Source organism: Halichoerus grypus, chromosome 3, assembly GCF_964656455.1.
Source record: "Halichoerus grypus chromosome 3, mHalGry1.hap1.1, whole genome shotgun sequence".
In the NCBI taxonomy this organism is placed as follows: domain Eukaryota; kingdom Metazoa; phylum Chordata; class Mammalia; order Carnivora; family Phocidae; genus Halichoerus; species Halichoerus grypus.
Window position 1 is genome coordinate 1,217,362 of NC_135714.1, and position 24,856 is coordinate 1,242,217.

General features: G+C 64.5%; 2 protein-coding genes and 1 pseudogene across 2 annotated transcripts; all 3 read left to right on the forward strand.

Moving 5' to 3' along the window:
* Positions 1 to 1,247: 1,247 nt before the first annotated feature.
* LOC118519680 (ER lumen protein-retaining receptor 1 pseudogene) lies at positions 1,248 to 2,141 on the forward strand (annotated as a pseudogene).
* Positions 2,142 to 5,299: 3,158 nt separating this feature from the next.
* On the forward strand, positions 5,300 to 7,963 carry NICOL1 (NELL2 interacting cell ontogeny regulator 1). The gene is made up of 4 exons (XM_036067291.2): positions 5,300 to 5,458; positions 6,458 to 6,610; positions 6,808 to 6,896; positions 7,850 to 7,963. The coding sequence occupies exons 1-4, from the start codon at positions 5,338 to 5,340 to the stop codon at positions 7,913 to 7,915; spliced, it is 429 nt and encodes a 142-aa protein (XP_035923184.1). The 5' UTR covers positions 5,300 to 5,337; the 3' UTR covers positions 7,916 to 7,963.
* A 6,494-nt stretch (positions 7,964 to 14,457) lies between these two features.
* On the forward strand, positions 14,458 to 21,321 carry NAT8L (N-acetyltransferase 8 like). Its single transcript, XM_036067289.2, has 3 exons — positions 14,458 to 14,900; positions 16,285 to 16,449; positions 19,078 to 21,321. Exons 1-3 carry the CDS (start codon positions 14,525 to 14,527, stop codon positions 19,443 to 19,445), a joined length of 909 nt encoding a protein of 302 aa, XP_035923182.2. The 5' UTR covers positions 14,458 to 14,524; the 3' UTR covers positions 19,446 to 21,321.
* The last annotated feature ends 3,535 nt before the right edge of the window (positions 21,322 to 24,856 follow it).

The window sequence follows — 24,856 nt, forward strand, 5'->3', positions numbered from 1 at the left end:
TACCGATGCTGACAACGGCCAGACCCAACCTGCAGCCTGCGGAGGCTCTGAAGCCAGGCCCCGAGAGCCAACGTCTCTAAGGCACAATTGCTGACATGAATCTCCCCCCAAGGGTTCTCTCTGCACCCCTCCACTCCCTCACCTCTCAAGGCGGCTCTCCGCAAGGCCCGCGGCCCCTCCCTCCCAGGGAGCCTGACCACACTGGGGCACCCAGGGAGCACCGTCTCTCCCGCCATCTGCCCCCACTCTCCCACTGGCCGCAGTGGCCCCTTCCGCGTGCGCCCCTTTGTCCAAGCCCCGATCAAGCAGCTCCCCCTCAGGCTTGGGCGTGTGGCCGGCGCTTCCCTGTTCCTGCCCAGGCCAATCTCCTGCCCCCAGCCCCAGGCCCCTGGCACTCGTGTCCTGATGCTTCCCATGCATCTTCTGAAGGCCCTGCAGTTCTAGATGCTGCAGACACGGCAGGGAGCCAAAGAGACACAGGCTCCTGCCCTCCAGGGCCTGGCACCCCAATGAGAAGATACAGATCAGGGCCCCTCCCAGCAGCCGCAGGGACAATATGGGCCAAGTCCTTCTTCACGAGGGCTCTCCCTGAGCATTGCAGGACGTCTAGCAGGAGCCTCCTCTATCCAGGAGCACCTCTCCCCTGCACCATGACAACCCAGAATGTCCCCAGATAGTGCCAAATATCCTTGAGGGCAAAGTTCCTCCCCTCCCTCTAAGAACTCTGGATACAATGAAAAATCACCATATCGAATAAAGTGTATCGTGAGTCAGAAGATGAGAATTGTAAGGAGAATTAAAAATGTCGGACAGGGTAAAGGGGTCTAGGGAGGAGGGGAGTGTAATGGGCTGAAGGTTTGTATCCCCCCAATCTATATTTTGGAGCCCTAACCCCCAGTGTGGCTGCATTTGGAGCAGGGGTGCCTCTCTGGAAAAAATCAAGGTTAAATAAAGTCATAGAGGAGGGGCCCTAATGTGATAGGATTAGTGTCCTTATAAGAAGAGACACTACCCCAGTGAGCAATCCCCTCACCCCCATTAGGATGGCTCTCATCAAAGAGACAAGAAACAACAGGTGACCAGCTCCCACTTTAGCTCCCCCTCCCAGAGCCCCCTCCCCAGAGCGGAGCCCACCCGAGGGCCCCTCTCCCGCCCCCACAGCCCAGCCACCGGGCCAGAACATCAGCCCCGGGGGGCAGACCCCCTCCAGCCTGCCTCCCACCAGCCCAGCCCTGTCAGACCCCCCTAAAGCATGAAAACCTTCCAATTCCTGGGAGACGTCTCCCACCTCCTAGCCATCATCTTGCTACTGCTCTAAATCTGGAAGTCCTGCCCGCCCTTGTGCCGCGATTTCAGGGAAGAGGCAGGTCCTGTTTGCTGTGGTGTTCACTGGCCGATACCTGGACCTCTTCACCAACTACATCTCACCGTACAACACATGCATGCAGGCGGTCTACACTGCCTGTTCCTTCACCACAGTCTGGATGATTTACAGCAAGTTCAAAGCCACTTACAATGGAACCACGACACATTCCGGGTGGAGTTCCTCGTTGTTCCCACGGCCATCCTGGCGTTCCTGGTCAACTATGACTTTACCCCTCTAGAGATCCTCTGGACCTTCTCCATCTATCTGGAGTCGGTAGCCATCCTGCCCCAGCTGTTCCTGGTGAGCAAGACCGGGGAGGCCGAGACGATCACCAGCCACTGCTTGTCCGCGCTGGGCGTCTCCCGCACGCTCTATCTCTTCAACTGCATCTGGCGCTACCACTTCGAGGGCTTCTTCGACCTCATCGCCATCGTGGCCGGCCTAGTCCAGACTGTCCTCTACTGCGATTTCTTCTACCTCTCCATCACCGAAGTCCTGAAGGGGAAGAAGCTGAGTTTGCCGGCATAGCCCTGGGCCCTGCCATCCCTCTTCTCGGCGGCCCGCGAGAGGCGGAGGAAGGCAGCGAACGAAGAGCCTTCCGTCCAGGGGTGACTTTTTAAAGAACCAACCTCTCCACACTCCCCAGCCCCTCTCCTGCCGGGTTTCAGGGGGGCAGTGGAGGACCCAAGTCTTGGGGAGCTCAGGACCTGGGGTGTTTGTAATTTTTTGCTTTTTAGAGAAGAAAAAAAAAATCCACTAAAAAAAAAAAAAAAGAAACAACAGGTGTTGGTGAGGATGTGGAGAAAAGGGGACCCTGTGCACTGTTGGTAGGAAGGTAAGTTGGTGCAGCCGCTGTGGAAACAGTATGGAGTTCCTCAAAAAATAAAAATAGAACTTATCCCATGACCCAGCAGTCCTACCCCTGGGGATGTGTCTGAAGAAAACAAAACACTGATGTGAAAAGATACCTGCACCTGCCGCCCACATTCACAGGGCCTCGGCGCAGAAAGGCTTGGACTGTCCCTGGGGGCAGAGGGGGTCTGGGAACACGGTGAGCGGAGAGGGACCGTGGCTGGTGATGACTTAAAAGGTGTTTCCGTCAGGTCAGCAGCGTTAGTCACAGCAGAGTGGCCCAAGGGTCCACCCGCAGATAAGTGGACAAACAAAACATGGCCCATCCCTGAAGTGGAGTTATTCGGCCTTAAACAGGGAGGAGGTGCTGCCACCGGCCGCCACCTGGGTGAACCCTGAGGACACTGGGCTCAGTGACATGAGCCAGCCACAAAGGGGCAACACTGGATGGTCCCACTTCCGTGAGTCCCCAGAGGAGTCAGATCATAGAGACAGAAAGTGGATGGTGGGTGTCGGGGGGCTGGGGACGGGGAGAGATGGGGAGCTAGTGTTTCTTGGGGGCAGTTTGGGAAGATGAACAAGCTCTGGAGGTGGAGGGTGGGGATGTTGCACAATAGTGTGAACGTGCTTCCTGCCACTGACTGGACACTTAAAAATGGTTAGAATGGTACATTTTATGTTACGTATATGTTACCGCAATTTTAAAAAGGTGTAAGAAAGTCCTGGCTGCCTGGGAAGCCCGGACCACAAGGGGGCGGCCACCGCGAGCCCGCGCGGCGGGTCGGGAGTCCCGACGAGGGAGGTGCGGCAGCCACGATGTCCGGGCTGTCGCCGGTCTGGTGCGAGCATCGGCAGGGACACACTGCCCTGGCCTGAGACAGGGAAGGCTGGGCAGAGCCGCTGTGTGATCTTGGGGTGGGAGGAGGGGTGCAATCAGACCGGCTTCGGACTCGCAGACACCGACGGGTCCATTCTCCACGCGCCGGCGCTCGGGAGGCGGCTGGACGTGCGAGTCCGAGATGCATGGCTGGGGGGCACAGCCACAACCGGACACCGTCGCAGAGGACGGGGCTCTCCGGAGGGGACATGAAGGGGGGGCAAAGCACCGCCCAGCAGCGCCCAGAGGAGGAGCGCTGGGGGGAGGGGACCGCGGGGCTGCTGGGGGGGGGGGTACTGAGTACTGACCCTAGATTCTGCAGGTGGCTCAGGGCAGCCGAGGTCGCAGGCCGGGCAGGAGTGGGCTCAAGAGAGAAAGGAGGAGAAAGTGGACCGCGGGGAGAGGTGCAGCCGAGGCGGGGTGGGGGCTGGGACTCACGAGGTTTGTTTCCCTCGGGTATAAAAAAAAAAATCACAGGGGCGCCTTGGTGGCTCAGTCGGTCAAGCGGCTGACTCTTGATCTCCGCTCAGGTCTTGAACTCGGGGTCCTGAGTTCCAGAAAAGAAAAATAAATCACAGCCTGTTCGCTGAAGAGAAGGTTCCAATTGAGAGGCGAAAGCCGGTGCCCTGGGGAGGGGACCCCAGCGCTGGGGGGATGGAGAGAGCGAGCTCCGCGGCACCCGCACTCAAGACCGCAGCTCCGTCGGCCGCCCCAGGGCCCGCCCCCGACATCCCGCGGCCCCTGGCGGCCGCTCGGTCCCCTGGGTCGGCGCGCGCGGTCGCGGCAGGAGGTCGAGGGTGTGTTCGGCTCGAAGGTCAGGCTGGAGCGTGGGTTGAAATGAACCCGAAGAAGAGGATCCCAGGGTGCCGGGGAAGGGGGAGTAGGCACGCGATGATGGAGCCGCGGTGCCATCGGGACCCCGGGGACGCAGCGCACCAGCAACCCCTCCCTACTCAGCAGGACGCGCTGGACAAGCCCGCAGCGGGGCCGGGAAGAGCGTGCTTCCAGAGCACGGCTGCCTGAGGTCTCCCGGCGCCTTGCTTCCGTGTAGGCCGGGTCCCCCTCCGCGCGCGGACGTGGCTGTGTGCCGGTGCGCAGAGAGGGTGACCGGCGCGCGGAGAGGGTGACCGGCGCAAGTCACAAGCGTGAGACGGAGAGGCAGGAAAAAGAGAGGCGAGTGGCGTCTTCGGCCCCAGGGGCCCGCAAGGCTGCAGCGCTGGCTCGGCCGTCGGGGCTCGCGGCGAGGAAGAGCGCGGAAATGCGCACGTCCGGGATCGCGGCCCACAGTCGCCCCCGCCCAGGCCCCCCGGGAGCCCGCCCGACCCGGAAGAGGAGAGAGTGGCGGTCACGAGCGCCGCCCCTCCCCCGGGTCGGGAAGCCAGCGGCCGGCGGGGGCCACAGCTGACCCGAGGCCCGGCGCAGGGCCGGAGACGTGGAGGCGGTGCTGCCCCGCACAGAGCGGGCTGCTGGGGTCTCCCGCACGCACGCGGCCGGGACGTGGGCCTGGGGCGCCTTCCCCGGAGCTGCTGGCTTTGCGGGGACCCAGCCGACGCCAAGTGGTCGCGTCCTTTGCAGAGGGGCGGGTCTGCCCCGCACGCGTGGGCCCGGCAGGAGCCTGAAACCTGCGCGCCTCGGCGGGGGGCACGCGAGGCTCTTTACTTCCAGCAGCCCTGAGCATTCACGAGGGAGAAAAGGGCGCAGAGAAGCCAAGCGACCCCTCCGAGGTCACAGAGCCGGGGAAGGGGGTAGGACCTCAAGGCTGGGAGAGGCGGGGCCGAAGGGGGAGTGGCAAATAGTTGTCCACGCTCCGAGAGGTGAAGAGGGGGAACCCGGCGGCCGGAGGGTCAGGGGCGAGGCCGCGGGAGTGAAGACCAGAGAGGGTGGATTCCCCACGGCCCCACAGTCTGGCTCGCTCCCGGCCCTGATCTCCCCGGGGCAGTCCGACCAGACCGGCGGGAGCCTCCCCAGCCTCTGGCGTGCACAGAGCCCCTCCCTCAGGATCGGCCCCAGGGACACCCCGAGACTCCGCACTGCTGGACTCTAGCAGCAGATTCCCCGCTTCCTCGGTTTCGCTCCCGTCCGCAGTGGCTCTGGACGCCGCCTCCTCCCGGCAGCCCTCTGGACTCCAACGACTGTGAGCCTGGTGGGGGTGTAGGTGCAGCCCCCGCCAGGGCTGAACACTCGGAGTCTCGGAGCTTCCTCGGTCCCTTTAAACTGGTGGTTCGAGCAGTCTGGGGTTCCCATGACAACGACGGCGGACGGGGACCCGGGCGGGGTCCGTCGGAGCGCATGCGTGGTGCGCGCCCGACGCAGCACGTCGTCCCGAGTCGCCGGCGCTGCTGTCGCGGGGTCCCTGAACCGCGGTGAGGGCGGGGTGGGGCGTTCGCGGGCCTGGGGGGCGGGTTGTGGGCTCGGGGTGCACGGGTGCGGGGGGGGTCCCTGAACTGGGATGAGGGCGGAGTAGGGGGTCTGTGAACCCCGGTGAGGGCAGGATGAGAGGGGTTCGCAGGCCCGGGATGGGGCGGGGTAGGGGGGCTGCTGAACAGGCGTGAGGGCGGGGTGGGGGGATCCTTGAGCCGCGGTGGGATGGGTTCGGGGGCCCGGGGTCGGCGGGCTGCGAGGGTTTCGCGGGCCTGGGGGATGAGGGCGGGGTGGGAGGGGTTCAGGGGTCCGGGGTGGGCGGGGTGCGAGGGGTTCGCGGGCCCAGGGGGGTGAGGACGGGGTGCGGGGTCCGTGAACCGCGGTGAGGGCGGGGTGGGAGGGGTTCGCGAGCCCCGGAGGTGAGGGCGAGGTGCGAGGGGTTTACGGGCCGGGGGGGGGGGTGAGGGCGGGGTGGGGGGGTCCGTGAATCCCGGTGAGGGCGGGGTGGGAGGGGTTCGCGAGCCCGGGGGGTGAGGGCGGGGTGGGAGGGGTTCGCGAGCCCCGGAGGTGAGGGCGGGGTGGGAGGGGTTTACGGGCCCGGGGGGTGAAGGCGGGGTGGGGGGGCCCGTGAATCCCGGTGAGGGCGGGGTGGGAGGGGTTCGCGAGCCCGGGGGGTGAGGGCGGGGTGGGAGGGGTTCGCGAGCCCCGGAGGTGAGGGCGAGGTGCGAGGGGTTTACGGGCCGGGGGGGGGGGTGAGGGCGGGGTGGGGGGGTCCGTGAATCCCGGTGAGGGCGGGGTGGGAGGGGTTCGCGAGCCCGGGGGAGTGAGGGCAGGGTGCGAGGAGTTTACGGGCCCGGGGGGGGGTGAGGGCGGGGTGGGGGGGCCCGTGAACCCCGGTGAGGGCGGGGTGGGAGGGGTTCGAGGGCCTGGGGCGTGACGGCGGGGTGGGGCGGTCCGTGAACCCCGGTGAGGGCGCCGCTGACCCCCGCGGCTCGCTGCAGGGCGGCCCGGCTCCCTGCGCTCGGCCATGGCCCCCCCGCTTCCGTGCAGGCCCCCGAGGTCGCTGCCGCCGTGGCTGCTGCTGCTGAGCGTGGCGCTGTTGAGTTTCCAGGCCCGCGCCGAGCCCGCCGCCGGGAGCGCCGTCCCCGCGCAAAGTACGTGCGTTGTGGAGGGGTCCCCACGGGGCTCTGACGCCACCCGGGCGTGCGAGAGCACGGTTCCCCCATTGTTCCCAACACCTACCTCGCGCCCCTTCCGCAGTCGGGCTCCCGGGCCGCCCTTTCGGTGGGAGGTGCTGGGGGGGTACTGGACTGGGGTGGCGTTCCCTCCGCGCGGATGCGCACTCCCGCAGGCCGCCCGTGCGTGGACTGCCACGCGTTCGAGTTCATGCAGCGCGCCCTGCAGGACCTCCGGAAGACGGCCTACAGCCTGGACTCGAGGGTGAGCTCCTCCGGCCGGGAGGCAGGGGTCTGGGCGGCGGGGCAAGGACCCAGCCTGTGGCACAGCCGGTGATCCTCCTGCTGCCGTCTGGCTCCAGGGTTCTGAGGGGCATTGTGGGCGCAGGTCTCACCCATGAGCGTTTCCAGGCCCGGTGAGGGAGGTGCCCCCTTCCCCAAGGCCTCATTGGGCTTTTTTCCCTGTGAGCCACACCCGGGACCTGAGGAAGAAGTGCCAGTCTCAATTCAGCACCCCGCCCCCCACGGGGCAATGAGGTCCAGCGGGCAGGGGAAAGAGGAGTCACTTTCCCTGGGTCAGAAACGGGTGTGGGGGGAGGGTTGGGCGAGAAAGGGCAGCTTGGGCAGGGCGGTCTGGGAGGCTCCACACCCCCAGCCTCACCTGGGGAGGGATGGGTGTTATGCGTGGGGTGCTAGGTGCAGGGTCAACCCCCAAGTCTGGGAGGAACACTGAGCCCTCCCACCCTCTCCCGCGTCCTCACTGTGCCTCAGCCAAGGGAGTTTTCACTTAGGACAGAGTTTGGGAATGGGGGAGAATCTCCAGAAGTGGAAAGAAGGGGAGGCCCCACCCTGGTCCCCTTTTCTGGCCAGCTCCGCAGGGCCCAGATGGAGGCCTAGAGTGCCTCCAGGATCTGAATCTCACTGAGTCTGGGGCTGGGCTCCTGAGAAGAGCAGCCCCAGCCCAACTGGGGATGGCGTTGGGGGGACCTGAGAGGCAGCGTACAGATTGGAGTCGTCCAGGCCTGGCATGAGCGTGTGCAGGGTCCCGGACAGGACAGCTGCGCTGGCAGAGACCGCGGAGGGCCTAGAGGAAGAGCGTGGGAAGGGGTGGAGGCCCACAGGGTAGCAGGGTCTGACACTCAGTGTGTTTGGGGGCTCCGAGGTGTCAGGAGCCCCCGGAGATGGCGCGCGCCCTCACTGCCCGTCGTTGCTTCGCAGACGGAGAGCCTCCTGTTGCAGGCCGAGCGCCGGGCCCTGTGCGCCTGCTGGCCTGCCGGGCGCTGACGACCCTCAGACGCTGCTGCTCCTCATCAATAAACACCCGGCCCAGCACACTGTGTCCTGTCTCCCTGTTCTGGCCACCGAGCCCCCCGGCGTCGCCCCCGGTGGTCCCTGGTGTGGGACTTAGTTTCCCCAGCGGTTCCGTGTGGGCCACACCAGGGCCTGTGCTGAGCAGATACGCGTGTCCAGCCCCACGGCACTTCGTGGCCGCTGCAGGTCAGCCCTCAGACACCTCACTCGCCTGTCTGCCTGCCCTGAGGCCCGGGGAGCATAGAAGCTGGCCTCGTCCCCAGAACAACTGTCCCTGTGCCGAGCCCCCCGGGGATCCTCTGCCCTGCGTTGGGGATGGCTGTCCTGGGAGCTCCCTGCAGGCCCCCCAGTGGGCCCCCTCGTAGCCTAGCCGCGCGCGGTAGCTGCCGGGACAGGCAGGAGGAGCTGGCAGCCAGAGAAGGCTCCTCCCGGCGCGGGGAGGGCTGGCATGGTCGGCACAGTCTGAGCCTGCCGGCCCCTCCTACAGCCCCCGCCCAGCCCCCGGGCACCAGGGAATAAGAATCTGGGTCCGAGTACAAGTGTTGTGCCCGTGGGTAACGGGCCCTTACTCCGCCACAGGGGTGTGCACAGCGCCAGGCAGGAGCCCTCCAGGGGAAGCAGGTGACCCTCCCTCCGTCCCTCCATTCATTCCATCGATGTTTTGTAGTATCCAAGCAATGCCATGGTTGGAAGTGACCGCTGTGGGACACTTGGCCTTTCTGGGGTGTTAGTTCCCTAGTGGTGGCTGCCCGAGGGCAACACGGCGCTCCTGCCAGAGAGGGGAGGGTCGCCCCTCTTTAGCTCACAAGTCCCCGGACACAGCCTGTCCGTGTCACCGTGCGTGTGCACACGTTTTCTCAGAGCCTTCCTCCAGGCCTCAGCCCCACAGCACCTGCCCTGCCCTTGCTCCCACCCCAGGACCTGTCCTGTCCTCAGTGCTTTTCTGCCTGGAAGGGCCTGGCATGCTGCTGCGGATCCACGTGTCTGGACCACACAGAGCCCTACCTCGGTGGTGCTGGGAGGTTGAGCTAGATGTCTGGTGGTGATGATGCCTGTGAACTCTAAAGCAGGCCAGAGAGAGACGAGGGAGTGCTGAAGCTCAGACCAGCCCTCAGTTCTGGAAATGCGCGGGGTACTCGGTGGCAGGGATCAGAATCCTCCAGGCTTGGGGCCCCAGAAAGGAGCGGAGGGCGGACGGAGGCAGGTGTCTTCCCTCCGGGGCCCCGCCCCGACGGTGCTGATGTTCCATTGGTTGGCTTCAGTCACGTGGCCATTCCTGGCTGCCGGGGAGGTGGGGATGGACCGCGTTCTCTGCTTGGGTTCTCCGATTTAGCAAATACAGATCCAGGACCAATGAATATTTTTCAGTATAAAAAGTACAAGTACGGGGCGCCTGGGTGGCTCAGTCATTAAGCGTCTGCCTTCGGCTCAGGTCATGATCCCAGGGTCCTGGGATCGAGCCCCGCATCGGGCTCCCTGCTCCGCGGGAAGCCTGCTTCTCTCTCTCTCCTACTCCCCCTGCTTGTGTTCCCTCTCTGGCTGTGTCTCTCTCTGTCAAATAAATAAATAAAATCTTAAAAAAAAAATTAAAAAAAATAGGACAATCAGAAAAACCCTGGCAGACTTAAATCCTAACATATCAATAATTACATTAAATGTAACTGGCCCAGGGGCCAGGGTCCTGGGATCGATCCCCACATCGGGCTCCCTGCTCGGCGGGAAGCCTGCTTCTCCCTCTCCCACTCCCCCTGCTTGTGTTCCCTCTCTCGCTGTGTCTCTCTGTCAAATAAATAAATAAAATCTTTTAAAAAAATAAAAGTACAAGTACTTCTAGTATAAGTACTCGTTAGCATTAAGTATGTTCCATGCAGTATTTAGGACATATTTATACTAAAAGTTATTCATTTGCCTAAAATTTAAACTTAACTGGGCACCCTGTTTGTTATGGGCAGCCGCGAGCCCCGGCACAAATTGGGGTTTCTATTACCATGAAAGATAGGGACGGCCAAAGATAGGGACGGTCTCAGAAAGCCTCTCATAGGAGTACTCTTTGGGAAGAAGTAGGAGCACAAGCTCCCCAGACAGGGCCTGGAGTCGGGGTGGAGGAGCCAGTCTTGAGGTGTGCCCTAGACCCCTGAGCAGGGGGGAAGCAAGTGGACAGATATGTGTGGAAAAGGGGACGGAGAGAGATAGTTAGGAACACAAGGGCTGGCTGAGACCCTTGTGGCCTGGGTGTGGACAGAGCAGAGGTGAGCACTAAGAGGGCAGAGATGAGGGGTCCCCAGAGGAGAGGGGGCAGCAGAGAGGCATGAAGACAGCTGAGACAGGTGAGGGCTCTGGTTAGAAAGGAGGGGTCGTCATGTCACATGCTGCTGAGGTCAAGAAGGGCCAAGCCTGGACCACTGGATTTGGCAGCACTGGTCTTTGTTGACCTTGATAAGAACAGGGCTAATTGTGGGTGGGGAAGGTCTGAATGGAGGTTTCATGGGAGGAGGAGAGGTGGACAGGGTCAGCACGGACAGTTCTTGCAAGGAGTTTAGCCTTGCATGTGGTCAAGGCTGACAACATTCAGGCTCTATCCTAGAGCCATGATACCGGTTTCCTGCTCATCTGTAGGCAGATTCAATCAAGAGCATCTGCCACGACTATATATGTAAATATGATTCTAGGCTAAGCAGTGAATTGGGAATGCATTATCTTTAGGACAGCTTTAGTTTTTTCTGGACTTGATGTTTGCCTTAATGTTCCCACACTGTCTGCTTTTATCACATCCTTAACTTCAAGTCACCTCTATGCCCCCTGCCAGGCTCTGGCCCTCCTGCTCCCAGCCAGCTGGGTACTCCTACTGCCCATTGCCTACCTTTCACTCTTCTGGTTTGGAGTCACTGTTTCCTAGACCTCTTGTCATCCCCTCCATGTTGCATGTCTTCAAGTATCTTCCTAGAAAACATTGTGGTAAGTAAACTTTCTGAGCTGGCCTGTCTGAAAATATCTTTTGCTGGCATGTTCAATTCATAGCCCCTCCTACCTCCGGGCCTTTGCACAGGCTGTCGTCTCTCCGTGGAGTTATGCACTTGGCCTCCTCCATGACCCACCTCACTCTTTAGTTCCTTATCCTACCTTGCTTTTTTGTTTGTTTGTTTGTCCCCAAGGGATACTAGAGCTTTGATCTCTTTTATTTATTTCCGGCCCCTCCCCTGCTGGATTGGAAAGCCTCAGGAGGACCGGGCTTTGTTCTTTTCAGGGCCCGATAGAGGGTGGGCACTCACTGAGCTTGTGTAGAAGGGAGGGATGGCTGCTGGGTCATGGACTCTGGGTGAGGAGGTTGAGCAGTTTGGGTGCCCGTCAGGAGCTTTTCCCTCCCACCCCCAGGACACTCTCAGGACTGAAGCTTCACTCAAAGTGCTGGACAGGCTTTAATCAGAAGTCTCGGTCCCTTAGCTGGGGGAAATAATAATAATCATTATTATATTATGGTTGTTCCCTCCTCTTTTCTCTTTGGGCAGCTACTGTCAGTTGCACACTGGGCCTCCCATCTGGTCTGTTTTTCTTTTGTCTTCCCATCCCCTGGTCTTTTGGTTCACTTCTCTGGAGACCCCTTGGCCTTCCTCCAGCGCTCCCACTCACCTCTGTTGCTTCCCAGGCCCCCCTGTACCTCTGACCGCTGGTGAAGTTTGGGTCTCAGCCAGGTCCCCCCCACCCTACAGGGACAGGCTGGCCCTCAGGGTGTCCTTGGAGGAGACCCAGTAGGTCTGCCCCAGGATGGGCCCGAGGGTCCCTTCTTCACTTGGGGTGAGGGGTTTTCTGCTAATGCACCGTCCTGTGTTTGGCGCCCCCTCCTAGCACGGAGCAGGGGAAGCCCAGGGCACCCACCCTCCTCTAACTTTGGAGTCTGGGAAGGGTCCTGTCCTGCACGCCCGCCCCCCTTTTGTGGGCTGGGGTCTAGCTTTGACCGTGATACCCGGACTGCATGGGTGCAGGGTGGAATTGCAGGTGGTTGGGGCTGCCCAGGCCACTGGGGTGTGGGTGCAGAGGGGACTCGGAGCAGCAGAAACCAGAGGAGTACATGGGAGAACGGACCCACCCAGCCTCGATTTTATTGTCTGTGAAATGGGTTCTTGATGCAGAAGGTGCGGGGGGGGGGGTGTCTTCATGTCACCGGGGAGGGAACAGGCTCAGTGGCAGGCCTGGGACCCTGCTGCCTGGGCAGACCTCCCTTGCCTTCAAGGCCACCCCCACTCCGAGCGCTAAAGCCCAGGCCCTGAGGTCTCCAACAGCTTCCAGGTGGCTGTCCCTGGTGTCCAGCTCTGTCCCTTCCAAGCGGAGTCTGGCTATATCCTCCCCACCTCCTCCTGGCGCTCTCAGGGCCCTCTAGACCAGGATGCTGCAGTGCTAGGCTAGCCAAACTATCTTGGGAGGCAGGGGGTTCAAGACTTGGGGCGGAAGGTGAGGTCAGGCCACCTGGAGGAAGGGACCTCTGCAGATGCAGGGCCCACCAAAGTCAGGCTGAGTGGAAATGCAGGTCCTTCCCTCCACCTGTGGGCTTGACTGTTGGGGGCCAGAGGAGGGTGGGTGGGTCGGGTAGTAGCCAGCAGAGGCTGTGGCCCTCTAAGGGCTGGGCCACTCTGCACGGAGGAGCCTCTTTGCACCAAGTCTGGGGTCAGAGGTCCCTGGATCCTCCACCTGGTCCTCCCTTCTGGCCCCCATCACAGAACAACAGAATGTTTCCCAAATCCCCGATCTGGTGCTCAAGGCCCACATCCAAAGCCCTATCTCCCCTTCCTCTGAAGCCCCTTGACTCCTCCAGGCACATGAGCCACCCCTCCCCATTCCTTGTTTTTCCTGCCTGGATCCCCTGCTTGCTGTTGGCTTTGCCGGGACATGTCTGCCCTCCACCTGGTCAACCTCAGGACACCCTGCAGCCTGGTCCACTGTGGCTGGTCGGGCTCTCGGCAGCGTTCAGACAGCACATGGAGTGATTTCTGAATGACCTGTGTGCTCCTTTGAGATTCTCTGCGGTTTCACTTTCCTCTCTTGGAAGATGACAGCCAGGCCCCAGATAAACCCTGGCATCTGGGAAATAGAGTGTGGGGTGACTTCCCAATTTGGCTGCCCCTTCCCACCATGGTCCCTGCACTGGCGATCCTGGCTGTGGACCAGTTCAGCTCCTGGGTCCGGAGTCCTCCCTACTCTACCCGGGTCCCTTGGCGGGACACTGGCGAGGGGTCGTCCCCTTCCTAGCCTCTAGGTGATGGTAGCAGCCTGGCTGGGCCCCAGGCAGGCTGAGGGTCCTTAGGCCTGGTCCCCTAGGTCTCGACTCCAACCATGCGGGTGTAGTGAACTCAGCTCCAGGCTGCCCTGCGGGGCTACGGCGGGGAATGCGGCGCGATGCGGGCGATGCGGGGAAGGGGTGCATAGCTGCAGGGGGCTGGGTTCATAAAGCGTTAGGGGAGGGATCTGGGATTGCCTGTCCTCCACCCTCACCCTCACACCCCGCACCCGGCCCGCAGCGTCGACAAGCAGATAGAGCTCGCAGGACCGGCAAGGATCGGCAAGAGCACGCCCCCCCCCCCCCCCCGCACCTGCACCGAGATCGTGGAGCGCATGCGCGGGCCGAGGAGGGCGGGGGGCCGGGCCGGGAGGGGTCCGACCAGCCCAGCGCCCCCAGTGCCCGCTGCGGGAATTCGGTGTCGGAGCGGAGGGTTGCTGTGCTGCGCCCGGACGCGGGGGGCTGCAGGCGATCTGGGCATTAGATCCCGCTCCGACCGCGTACCCGCGCGTCCAGCCCGTGTGGCCCCGGGCGCAGGTTCCCAGGGGCGCCAGGCCGGGGAAGCCGCGGCGCCCCTCCCCGGGGCCCCGGCCGGGCGTCGCATTCAGACAAAGGGGCGGGAGATGGAGATGGAGATGGTTCGGTGACTGCGTCCGGCGGCCGAAGAGGAGGAGGACGCGGCGCCGCGGGCTCCAGCGGCCCGGCCCCAGGACCGGGCGCTCCCAGGCCCGCGTTGAGGGGTGGAGGCGCGGGGGTTCAAGGGCCAGGCGGGAGGCGCCCTGCCCGGAGCCCCCACGGGGCGCTCCCTCCGGGCCGGGAACCCCGGTCGCGCGCTCGCTCGTCCCCGGCCACCTCGCGGGGCTCGGCCGCTCCGTCGTACCCCGGGCTGCCCGCGCCACCCCCGCCCAGGCGCACTCCAGCGGGCCGCCCGCACCCGGCCGCCGCGCAGCGCCCAAGTGTGCCATCGGGCGGGCGCGGAGGCGGTGTCTGCTCCCACCCCCGAGATCACATGGTGACCCTCGGCAGCCAATGCAGTGGACGCTAGGACCCTGCGGGACCCCAGGCGCCGCGACTGCACCGGCGCCGCTGCATTATAAATACTTCTCCAAAATGCGGCGCAGCTCCCTGCGCGCGCCCCGGCCGCCCGCCGCCTCCGCCCCGCGCCCCTGAGCCGCCGCCGCCGCAGCCGCCGCCGTTGCCGCCGCTGCCGCCGCTGCCGCGGGTCCGAGGGCGCCGCGCCCTTGCCCTGGGCCCGGGCTGTGCCCGCCCGCAGCCCGGCCCGCGTCCTCGCGCTGCGCCGCCCGGCCGGGTGCATGCATTGTGGGCCTCCCGACATGGTCTGCGAGACGAAGATCGTGGCCGCCGAGGACCATGAGGCGCTGCCGGGGGCCAAGAAGGACGCGCTGCTCTCCGCCGCCGGCGCCATGTGGCCCCCGCTGCCCGCCGCGCCCGGGCCGGCCGCCGCGCCCGCCGCGCCCCCGCCCGCGCCCGGCCCCCAGCCCCGCGGCGGCGCGGGGGGCGCGGGACCGCCGGGGGGGCGCGGCGTGTACATCCGCGAGTTCCGCGCGGCCGAGCAGGAGGCGGCGCGCCGCATCTTCTACGACGGCATCATGGAGCGCATCCCCAACACGGCCTTCCGCGGCCTGCGGCAGCACCCGCGCACGCAGCTGCTCTACGCCCTGCTGGCCGGTCAGTGCGCGGGGGACCCCGCCGCGCTCCGCCTGCCGCAGCCCGCGCCCGCCCGGCCCCTCCGGGCACAGACGCGCAGGACGCCCTCGGCCCCGCTCGCCCCTGCCTCGGGCCCCGGGCCCCGGCCGCGCTCCTGCCCTGCCCGGGACTCAGCCTGGGAGGGAAGCGGCCCCCTCGCGCCCCCTCGCGCCCCCTCGCTCGCGCACGGACGCGCACCCGCACGCCACCGGCTTTCTGCGGCGGCCTGGGGCGAGGTGGCCACCGGCGGTGGCGTCCGGGCTCCTGGCCAAGGCGCGCCTGGCGGGGGCGTGGGAACGAGCGGCGGCGGCGGGGAGGGGGCTGCGGGCCGGGGTCTCCACCTGCGTCCCCCTTCTGTGCGGCCCCGCCTCTCCGGTCCCTGCCCTGGTCGTTCCGGGTGGGGGCGGGGTGACGGCAGGTAGCGCCCGCTGCTGAGGCTCCGCGCCGGGCGCGTGTAACTATATATAATCCGCGGGGCGGGGGAGGCTGCCTCGGCGGCTCCAAGTGCTAATTTATGAGGGGAAGACAGCCAGCTCCCCGGGGTGCGGGGAGGGGGGAGGAGGGCGAGCACCGAGGAGGCAGAGTGAGGGGACGAAGGGGGGCAGCCCCCCTAGGGGCTTTGAGGCCTTTCCCCTGAAGCCTCGGAGGGTGGTTGTCCCCATTTCACAGATGAGGAGCTTGAGGCTGGGGGTTGTTACTCTCCCAAGGTCATGCAGCAGAAGTGACTTTCACTGCAGGCTTGTCTGCCTCCCGGCAGCTTGGACGAATCTGGAAGCAATCTCGGGCTTCCCTCACCCCCCTCCTCATAAACCCTGGGGCTGGCCCTGGGAAGAAGGTGGTCCTGGGGCCCTCTGCTGGAAGATGCCCCCTCCCACTCCCCACTTTTGCAAGGGTGAGGCAGGGGCCTGGTCGAGCAGCTCCGTAGCTTCCTACCTCGCTCGAGTGGCAAAGGTGTACTCGAAGCCCCTTCCACAGCTGGGGGGCCACATGGGTGGTTGGCATGCCCCCCCCAAGGAACCCTGCCTGGGGCTGTTGCCGCCAGCCATTGAGGGCAGCCTGCCCAGAGGCCCCTGCTGTGCTCAGAAGGTTAGAAGTCCTGTGATGTCAGGCTGCCAAGCGGCGTGTCCTTATGGTAGGAAGTTTGGTAACGGGGAAAGTGCAAGGAGCAGGTAGGCTGACCCACCGCTCCTCCACGGAAAACCGTCGTGGCCCATTTGGCGTGGTCTCTCCTCTGCGCACGTGCCCGACCGGCTTACTTAGCAGGAGCTGGGGGGGGGCTCCCAGCCTGCTGGGGCCCTGGTCCGCCTGGCGGGGGTCCCAGGGGCTCTGCTCGGCCGCTGCTCACCAGGCCCACCTCTCCCTGCAGTGCTGTGTTTCGCCCTGACCCGCTCGCTGCTGCTGACGTGCCTGGTGCCGGCCGGCCTGCTGGGCCTGCGCTACTACTACAGCCGCAAGGTGGTCCTCGCCTACCTGGACTGCGCTCTGCACACGGACATGGCGGACATCGAGCAGTACTACATGAAGCCCCCCGGTGAGTGTGCGGCGCCAGCCGCTTCCTCGCCCCTCCCTTTGCTCCTTGCACCCCCTCACAGCCCCTACTGCTGGCAGGGCCACCCACGCCCCAAGCACCTCAGGGCAGACAGGCCCCAGGGGGACGGCCACGCCTAGGTGGGCCCGCGCTGCTTCGCCCCCATGACCAAGCCTTCGGAGTCACGGTGGGCTCTGGCCAAGGGTTGGGAGTGCAGCAGGCCGGCAGGGGCTGAGGGCGGCAGAGCTAGGTCCGTGGTGCTGATGCACGGCCCCCGAGTGCCCACACAGACCCTGGGCCTCTGTCCTGCATCCCGCGAGGGCAGGGTGCTGAGTGTCTGGAGCTAGCCCTGGGCCCGGGTGTCCTGGCTCTGCTCTCCATGCAGCCTGCATGATGCCCTTTCCCGGGTGTTTACTGAGGGGCTGGGGGTCTGCTGTGCTTTGCTGGGTCTCAGGCTGGCCTGGAGTGCCAGGGACCTGGTGTGGCAGGGGCAGAGGGCCTCCTGGTGGGGAGAGGGTTCTGGGTGGGAGTCACCGAGGCCTGGGAGCCCTGGAAGAGCAGGGTGTTGAGTCTTGGCCTCCATTTCTGGTCTCTGGGCCATTTAGTGAGGCAGAGGGTCTCGCCCCAGCCTCCTGGCCTTCTGTACAAGGAGGGACCGGGTCTGGTCTGGAGGGGCCTGCAGCTCCCTGGGGGCTGTTCTGGTCCTCCAGGCTGACCTGGAGGCAGGCTAGGTCCTAGGAGGCAGGACCACATGGTTTCCCTCATGTCCGGGGTCAGAGAAGGGGGCCTTTGTCTCTGCCCTCTGGGGTGTGAGGGTCTCCCAGGTGCTGGAGGGTTCCCAGGCTAAGGAGACGGGACAGTGTGGGCCCCAACAGTTGGTGAGGGCAGAGAGGAGCCTGGTGAGGGCCAGGGAAGGGCAGCAGGGGACAAGAGAGGCAAGGCGTCCCAGCACAAGGGTGCTCCACCGAGCCGGCCCGTCCTGTGCTGCCCTGCCTCCACCCCCATCCCCACCCCTGCAGCTGGCCAGCCTTTGGCACCTTGGGTTCTCCTTGACCCTTTCCTAAGCTTGAACTCAGCTTTTCATTGGCCTCCATGGAGTTGCCCGGGACGGGAGGGAGCACAAGTATGAGACCCACTTAGCTGGCGCCCAGGTCCAAGCTGCAGGAGCAGAAGGGGGCTCAGGTTGGGAGCCCGGGGTGGCAAGGACTCTGCTCTTTCTGGGCTGCAGTCTCCCTGGGTGTGAATGGGGGGGGGGGGAAGGAGTCCTGCTCGCTGTCCTGAGGCATTTGGTAGGTTGCAGGAAGGTGCCACTGGGGCAGGGAGGCTGGACCACAGCTGATGGGGCCATGCTGCTCAGGGGATGGGAAGAGTTGGTCTGGCCTGGGTGTGTGGGGGCAGCCAGAAACCCTGGATGGTGGGCAGGCCAGCTAGTGGGGTGGTCCATCAGGGCAGCAGGCCTTCAGCCATTGCCAAACTCAGCTGCATGCCAGGTCTCAGGGTATGGCAGTGAAGGAGACAGGAGCCCCTCTTGCTGAGCTGATGGGGGACCTGCCAGCAGACAAGACAGTGGCGGACCCTTGGAGGTTGGGTGGAGGAGTGAGATCTCTGGGTAAGGTCAGGTGCAGAACCTTTATGGGGGAGAGTTTGGCCACTCAAGGAGAGAAGGTGGCGGGGGGGGGGGGCGCTGGTGGCAGACACAGCCGTGGGGGCTGGAGTGGCCATGCGCCGGGCGAGTGCAGGTGGGGCTCCTCAGAGTGTGGGCACCCCTGTTGGCCAGCCCCTGCCTCCTGGGGCCTCTGGGCTGGTGGTCAGCAGAGGTGACCAGGCTCTCATGCCCTGCAGGCCTCCCCTCCCATGTTCATTCTCTCTCTTCTTCCTTCTCTCCCGATCCCCGCCTTTGGCCCTCCTCTTCCTTTTGCTGCCGTGCATGGGGCTGTGATTGGTCCAGGCCATGGGTGGGGACGGCTGGCCTGGCCACTGGGCTCCCGCCCAGGAGAGGCCAGGGTCAGTGGGAGGCGTGCATTGGTGCCTATCCGTCCTGATTGTCCACTTGGACTGTACCCCAAGCCTGCCAAGGGCCTGCTTCTGTGTCCTGATCCAAGCAGGCCATGGGGCCCCCAGGCTTAGCAGCTCCTGACCCAGGAGAGTGGAGGCCACAGGACCTCCTGAGGCCCCCGGGGGCATGGCTCCCAGAGGGGCCCTTCTGTCCTGGGCTGTCCTCCCAGACCCCCCAAAGTCCCCATTGTAGGGGTCCTTCCAGAGGTCCCCTCATGGCACCTGTCTCTCTCCAGCTCCCTGGGGTGGCTACACGGGGACAAGTGTGGTGGGCCCCAAGTGGCTGGGAGCCCAGGCAGGTCGGCTGCACGTGCGGCCTCTCCGTGGCCATCCACAGCCATCCAGGTGTGAGTTCGGGGGGTCGCTGGGCAGAGGAGGGGTCTGTTTGGCTGAGGCCTGCCCAGCTCTTGGTTCCGGGGGAGGGAGTGTGGCCCCAGAGCCCTTGTCGGCCCAGCCTCAGGCCCAGGGCAGGGGCGGCCGTGGGCGGCAGACAGGTTGGGCCGGGCTCTTTCTGCTCCGAGGGCCCTGGAGGGGTGGCTGTGTCGGGCCGCAGCTCTGACTGCCCTGTCCCTGCAGGCTCCTGCTTCTGGGTGGCCGTGCTGGATGGCAACGTGGTGGGCATCGTGGCGGCGCGGGCCCATGAGGCAGACAACACGGTGGAGCTGCTGCGCATGTCCGTGGACTCGCGTTTCCGTGGCAAGGGCATCGCCAAGGCGCTGGGCCGCAAGGTGCTGGAGTTCGCTCTGGTGCACAACTACTCTGCGGTGGTGCTGGGCACGACAGCCGTCAAGGTGGCCGCCCACAAGCTCTACGAGTCGCTGGGCTTCAGACACATGGGCTCAAGTGACCAGTACGTGCTGCCCGGCATGACCCTGTCGCTGGCCGAGCGCCTCTTCTTCCAGGTCCGTTACCACCGCTACCGCCTGCAGCTGCGCGAGGAGTGACCGCCGCCCGCCCGCCCGCCCACCTGCCGCCCCGGCCGCCCGTCCGCCTGTGCCCGCCTGCCCACCGCCCGGGCCCGCTTCCAGACGCTCACCTTGGTGTTTGCGTTGGGTTTTTCCTTTCCACCATCACGCGGTTCTCTGGCTGGTTCTCCAGGGGGTGTGGGGCTGTTGCTCATCTGTGACACTTTGGGGCTCGGGTGTTTGCAGCCACGGCCCCTTGCCTCCCCAGCCTGCTGGGGCCGCGTCCTGAGGAGCGACAGCATGGACCGCCGCGTGCCCACGTGCCTGCTCAGCCCGGCCCACCGAACACAGAGCCTCCGCGGCGCGGCCCCTGCCCCGGCGGACCCCTGGCCGCCAGCCAGGCTGGGGCTCGGCGGCCAGGCCCCAGGAGGCGTGGCCTGCTGGGCTGGCCGGCCACCGCCCCGTGGGGCACCGAGCTGGCCGCGGGCCCTGCTTTGCTCTGTGCATGCTGAGGACATGGCCTGGCTGCCGCATGCCCACGGCCTCCTGCCCCGCTGCCCTGCTCAGACTGGACCTAGACTGGTGAGCGCCCCCTGCCTGGCCTGGCAGCTAGCCGCGGCAGCCCACCTGATCTCGGGAGGGCTCACCTGCCTCTCACCACCCCTCGCTCCCCCCACCCCCGGCCCAGCTTTGCTTTGACACCGAGTCACATTTCTTTCCTTTCGGTCCCTGCCCCTCCCCTGCCCTGGCTTTGCTGATTGGCATCATCACCCAGGTGTGGTTCCCGTAGCAACCTGTTGCTAGCCCGGTCAGGGTCCTTCAGGAGAGCAGGGTGGGGAGGCAGTCACGCGGTCGCCTCTCCCCAGGGCCAGCTAGGTTACGGTGGCCTTTTCCAGACCTCCCCGAGGACCGCTCTGCCTCACGGCTGAGGGGCTGTGCCCTGTGAGTCTCACTAAGCCAGGCCGCTGCCAACATCACTGAGCCCACAGCTTCTCCCAGCCTGAAACCGACCTATTTTTTAATAAGTTATTTAGACAGAATAGCACTCTGCATGACTTTAATTCTTGGGACAAAATGGCAGTTTATACCTAACACACACACACGCACACGCACACACACACCACCTGTGTGGTCTAGAATATGCACTGTTTCTGGCCCAGTTTGGTGGGGGCGGGTGGCTGGGTCGGTGGAGGGTTTCAGATTTTGAAATCTGAAGGGAGACCCTGATTTAGCATTCTTTCCCTCAAAAGAGCATTCCTGGTTTGTGAGGAGGCCTGGGCTGCCCCTGTCCAGCCTTGCCTTGTGGGGCTGAGGTCAGGATGGCAGCGCACTCCCTGCTGCCTTTGGGAGGGCCAGTGCTGCCCTGCGTGGCTGGCTGGTGGGGCGGCCCGGCCGTGCTCCCAGCGTCTCCCTCCTGAGGAGGGAGGCGGCGATCAGGTGTGAGGTGGCCTGGACGGGGGGGAGGAAAGGGGTCGTTGGCAGTGCTCACGTGTCCAGCTTGTACGCCTGGACCCGGCCATGGTGGCAGGAGGGCCCTGAATGCCCACCGAGGCCCCTCTATTTCGGGAGCTGGGAGGGGGAGTGGCAGGCACAGTGGGCCATGGAGCTGGGTCCTGCGTAGGGGACACAGACGGGACGTTCTTAGAAAGGCACTTCGGAAACTAGCAAACTCGCGAAGCAAGCCCAGTTTCCCGAGGGGCCTTTCGTGCTGTCGGCACTTGAGATATTTGCAGAACATTGTATAGACCCCGCTCTCCTCTGTACATTTCTCCCTGGTGGCGTCCGGTCCCTGCTTGGGGATGGGAGTTTTGTAGACTGTACAGAAATCGGCACCCTATTTTCTTGCAGCTCTCAGATTTTGTTAATCTGGATTATACAGACAGACGTAAAGTGTTTTAGCAAAATGGAAAACAAACAGTTGTGCCTTTTTCCTCTTTTTGTTTGGTTTGGTTTTGGCTTGGGACGGCCTTAGTTGGTATGGGGCGCGTTGGGGCTGTGGCTGGTCTGAGGCCTGGTGGGGCAGGAAGGGCGGGTGGGCGCCACGCGGGCCCAGCATGGTGGGCTGTGTCTTGTCAGTGGTAGCTTGGGGATGCTGCCAGCTTCCGTTGATCCTGTGCCTTTGGAGCCTTGGGTCCCTGGTGTGGGGACGTGTGGGTGGGGGCCGTCGGAGCCCACTGGGGCTGCGGCAGAGGCCGGCGCTCTGGAGCTGCCGGCATCTGGGGGACGTTGGCCAAAGCGTGTCGCCGGGCTTGCTCCTGGGCAGACGTGTGGCCCTCTCCTGTCCTGCTGGCGCCTGTCTGTCCATATAGGATCTGTGGGTGGGCTGCAGTGTCTCCCCAGCCCCACCGCGGTGGTGGCCAAAGGCACCAGCCGGCTGTGCCCTGTACTTGGGACAGGGCCTTCGCCTGGCCCGTGTGCGGCTTGGCAGCCCCTGAGATCACTGGGGGAGCAGATCCCCCATCCTTCCCCTGGGCCGGAGGCTGGGCACACTCATGGGGAACGCCTGTCCCTGGCTGGCCACTTCCCTCCAGCCTGGGAGCTAACTCCTCCACAAACATGCACCAAGATATGAATTTTATACATTTGTAGAAATCCTGATGTTACTTCTTCTACCTCTGTGAAGCGTCTGCCTGGGGTTCTGCTCAGTGGTGTATCTGGGCAGCTCTCTGCATTGTCAGGCCCTGGGCCCCCTCCCTCTCCCTGCTGGCCTCCTGGGCCTCCCCCAGTGGCTCCTGCCAAGGCCCTGGAAAGCCGGCCCCCAGGCGTGGCACCCATGTTCAGGAGACAGGGCTCCCAGGACTTTTGGAAGCCTCTGTTTTTGGATGGGCAAGCAGGAGGTGGAGTGTTCCAGACTGTCTCTGTTAGATGAGCCTGGAACACAAACCCAGTGGGCAGCTCAGGGCAGTGGGATGCAGGACAGCTGAGAACTCTAGCCCCTCCGGCTGGCCCAGTGCCACCAGCGTCCCCCAGGTATGGGGTCTTCGGAGAGCTGGCCCGAGGGTGGTGGCCACACTGAGTTGTCTGCGGGTGCTGAGGCCAGCCGTGTGGAGGCTCGTGGTGACGTCTGTCCCCTTTCCCCCGTACCCACGTCCAGCCTGGCTTCCCACTGATGCCCTTGGGTGGATGGGGCAGAGAGATGGGCCAGCCTGCCTCAGGGAAGGGGGGGCAGCCCTGGGAGAAGGCCTGAGCTGGGAGGCCCTACAGCTGGGCTGAGGCCACGAGGTCCTCGGGCAGCCCCCATCCTGCCCTGGGTGTCCTTCCTCAGAGAAGGCCTTTCCAGGGGACAGGCTGGGGGCTGCTCCTCAGATGGCTTCCTTGGGAATCTGGCAAGTGCTGGGGAAGCTCTCTGGGCCACAGGGAGTCACGCAGTGTGAGCGCCCGCCCCGGCTGGCCCCATGTGGCCTTGAGCCTGGGCCCTCGCTGGGCTGGGGCCAGGTCAGGGGCTGAGCGCCCCTGGAGCCACCCTCCACACCTGTGTGCATCCAGGGAATGGCTGACAGCCTGGCCCCCCTCCCAGCAGGTGGGCAGCATGGGTCCTGACTGTTTTGGCCACGGCCAGTGTCCTGTGCTGGTGGGCCTTCGGCTGCGGCTTTGGGGCTTGTGTTGTGGGCTGGGTGTGGGGCAGATCCTGGAACGTTTGCCCTTTGGTGCCGAGAGCGGGGCCGCCCAGGGCCCGGAGTGGAGGAGGAGGGGCCCGACCTGCCATTGTTGGATGTATTTTTTTTTTTTAACAGCAATAATTAGCCATTTTGAAGAAGGGGTGTGTCTGTGTGTGTGCGTGTGCACACACGTGTATGTGTGCCGGTGTGTGTGCACACGCGTGCTCATGCATACGTGCACACGCACACGTGCGCGTGCATGCCTGTGCCTGTGTGTACCTGCACGTGTGTGCACACGCGTGTGAGTGTGTGGTGACAGGGAGGGGACCTCCTGCTGCAGCTCGCGTGGGCTGGCGCTCAGCCCCACGCTGAGACACAGGGGCCCCGGCTCGGTGCTGTGCTTCCTTCTCCCAGGCCGGCCCCAGGGCCCAGTGGACCTTGAATGTAGTGCTCCTTCCCCCCCGGCGGAGGGCACTGGGCAGGCCTGTGTGACGCGGGGGGACCCGGGATAAGCCTTTGCCTGGGTCTCCGGGGAGGATGGCAGGGGTGGACGCTCAGCCAGACCAGCCGAGATCAGATTTGATGACATGGAGTCACCTTGGTTAGGCTGTTTGACCACAGCCGCCGTGGACGCCGTGTCTTCGGGCGAGCAGAGCCCAGATCATGTCATGGTGGCTGGGTTCACTTCCTGTGGTTTACTGTTGATGACCCCACAATTGTGGCAACTGTCCTGAGACCCCAGGATGTGCCAGAACAGCCCTTGAGAGGGTCTGGAGGGGCAGGGGAGACAGGCTGCAGGGGCAGGTGGGGGTCCCAGGCTTCCTGTGGGTGTGTGAGCAGCGGCGGGGGGGGGACGGTGCCATGGGTCTGCCCGCACGGCCCCCAATGCTGCTGTTTTTCAATAAAACCAGAGTTGATGGAACTGGACTCCTGTGCGTTCTTGAGGTGCGCTGCTTTTCTGCAGATGCTGGACTCCTCCTTGGGGACTGGGGCAGATGCTGGGGTGACCTCTGGAGCTGAGGCTGCTGTCCCTGCGCTGGCCGCCCTGGCCGGGCTCCACCGCAGGCCTGGGCATCCGCCTGCCCACTGGGCACCTCTGAGGAGCAGCTCAGCTCTGAGGGGCTCAGGTGAGGGCGTCAGGCCACCTCCCTCCTGGGGACAGTGAGGCGCTGTCCGGCCCCAGATAGCTCAGCGCAGGGCCCTCCCTTGGTAGAGGAGCAGCCTTGGCTCATCCTGTCCCCAGGGTCGGCCTCCCACGGCAGGAGGGCTTTGGACAGGCTCCAGGATCAGCCAAGTCGAAACCAGCGTCTGCGGTCTTGAAGCCTGAGGGCCCAGCTTCTTTAGGCAGCACACTCTGGTCCTCGCTGGGCGGGGGCACGAGGCTCGTTTGGACATCAGCCTGGGGCCGGTGTGCAGCCCAGCAGTGGCCGTGCCTCCGAGGTGACTGCATAAAGACAGGCCCCCAGAGGCGTGGCCACCCCCATGCACACAGGCACGTGGACAAGCAACACAGGCCCGAGGCTGGCATGGAGGGGACCAGCTCTCCAGACTCTGGAATGTTCTATCACACAGTGGTCAGGCATGGCCATACAGATCCTCATGCACCCCGTGAAAACAGTGACACTATCCTGAAGCCACGAGAAAAGTGGGCCTGGGCCCGGTAAGCAAAGTGGGCTCCACACAGGAGGCGGCGTGTAAAGCCCAGTCACCGCCTACCTGAGCAGCTTGGGTGCAGGTGGGAGGGAGCGCCTCGCCCGGACCCACAGCTGCATCTGGGCGCCCATCAACATGTCCCTCCACCCCAACAGGTGCCGTGGGGACCCTCAGAATCCAGACAGGGAAGCACGTGAG

What these genes read in the sequence shown, in the direction of transcription:
- NICOL1 (XM_036067291.2), top strand. Translation starts at nt 5,338, where the DNA reads ATGACAACGACGGCGGACGGGGACCCGGGCGGGGTCCGTCGGAGCGCA. An exon ending in CGCGGGGTCCCTGAACCGCG is followed by an intron (nt 5,459 to 6,457) that starts GTGAGGGCGGGG and finishes GGCTCGCTGCAG; the next exon opens with GGCGGCCCGGCTCCCTGCGC. An exon ending in CCTACAGCCTGGACTCGAGG is followed by an intron (nt 6,897 to 7,849) that starts GTGAGCTCCTCC and finishes GTTGCTTCGCAG; the next exon opens with ACGGAGAGCCTCCTGTTGCA.
- NAT8L (XM_036067289.2), top strand. Translation starts at nt 14,525, where the DNA reads ATGCATTGTGGGCCTCCCGACATGGTCTGCGAGACGAAGATCGTGGCC. An exon ending in GCTCTACGCCCTGCTGGCCG is followed by an intron (nt 14,901 to 16,284) that starts GTCAGTGCGCGG and finishes CTCTCCCTGCAG; the next exon opens with TGCTGTGTTTCGCCCTGACC. An exon ending in GTACTACATGAAGCCCCCCG is followed by an intron (nt 16,450 to 19,077) that starts GTGAGTGTGCGG and finishes CTGTCCCTGCAG; the next exon opens with GCTCCTGCTTCTGGGTGGCC.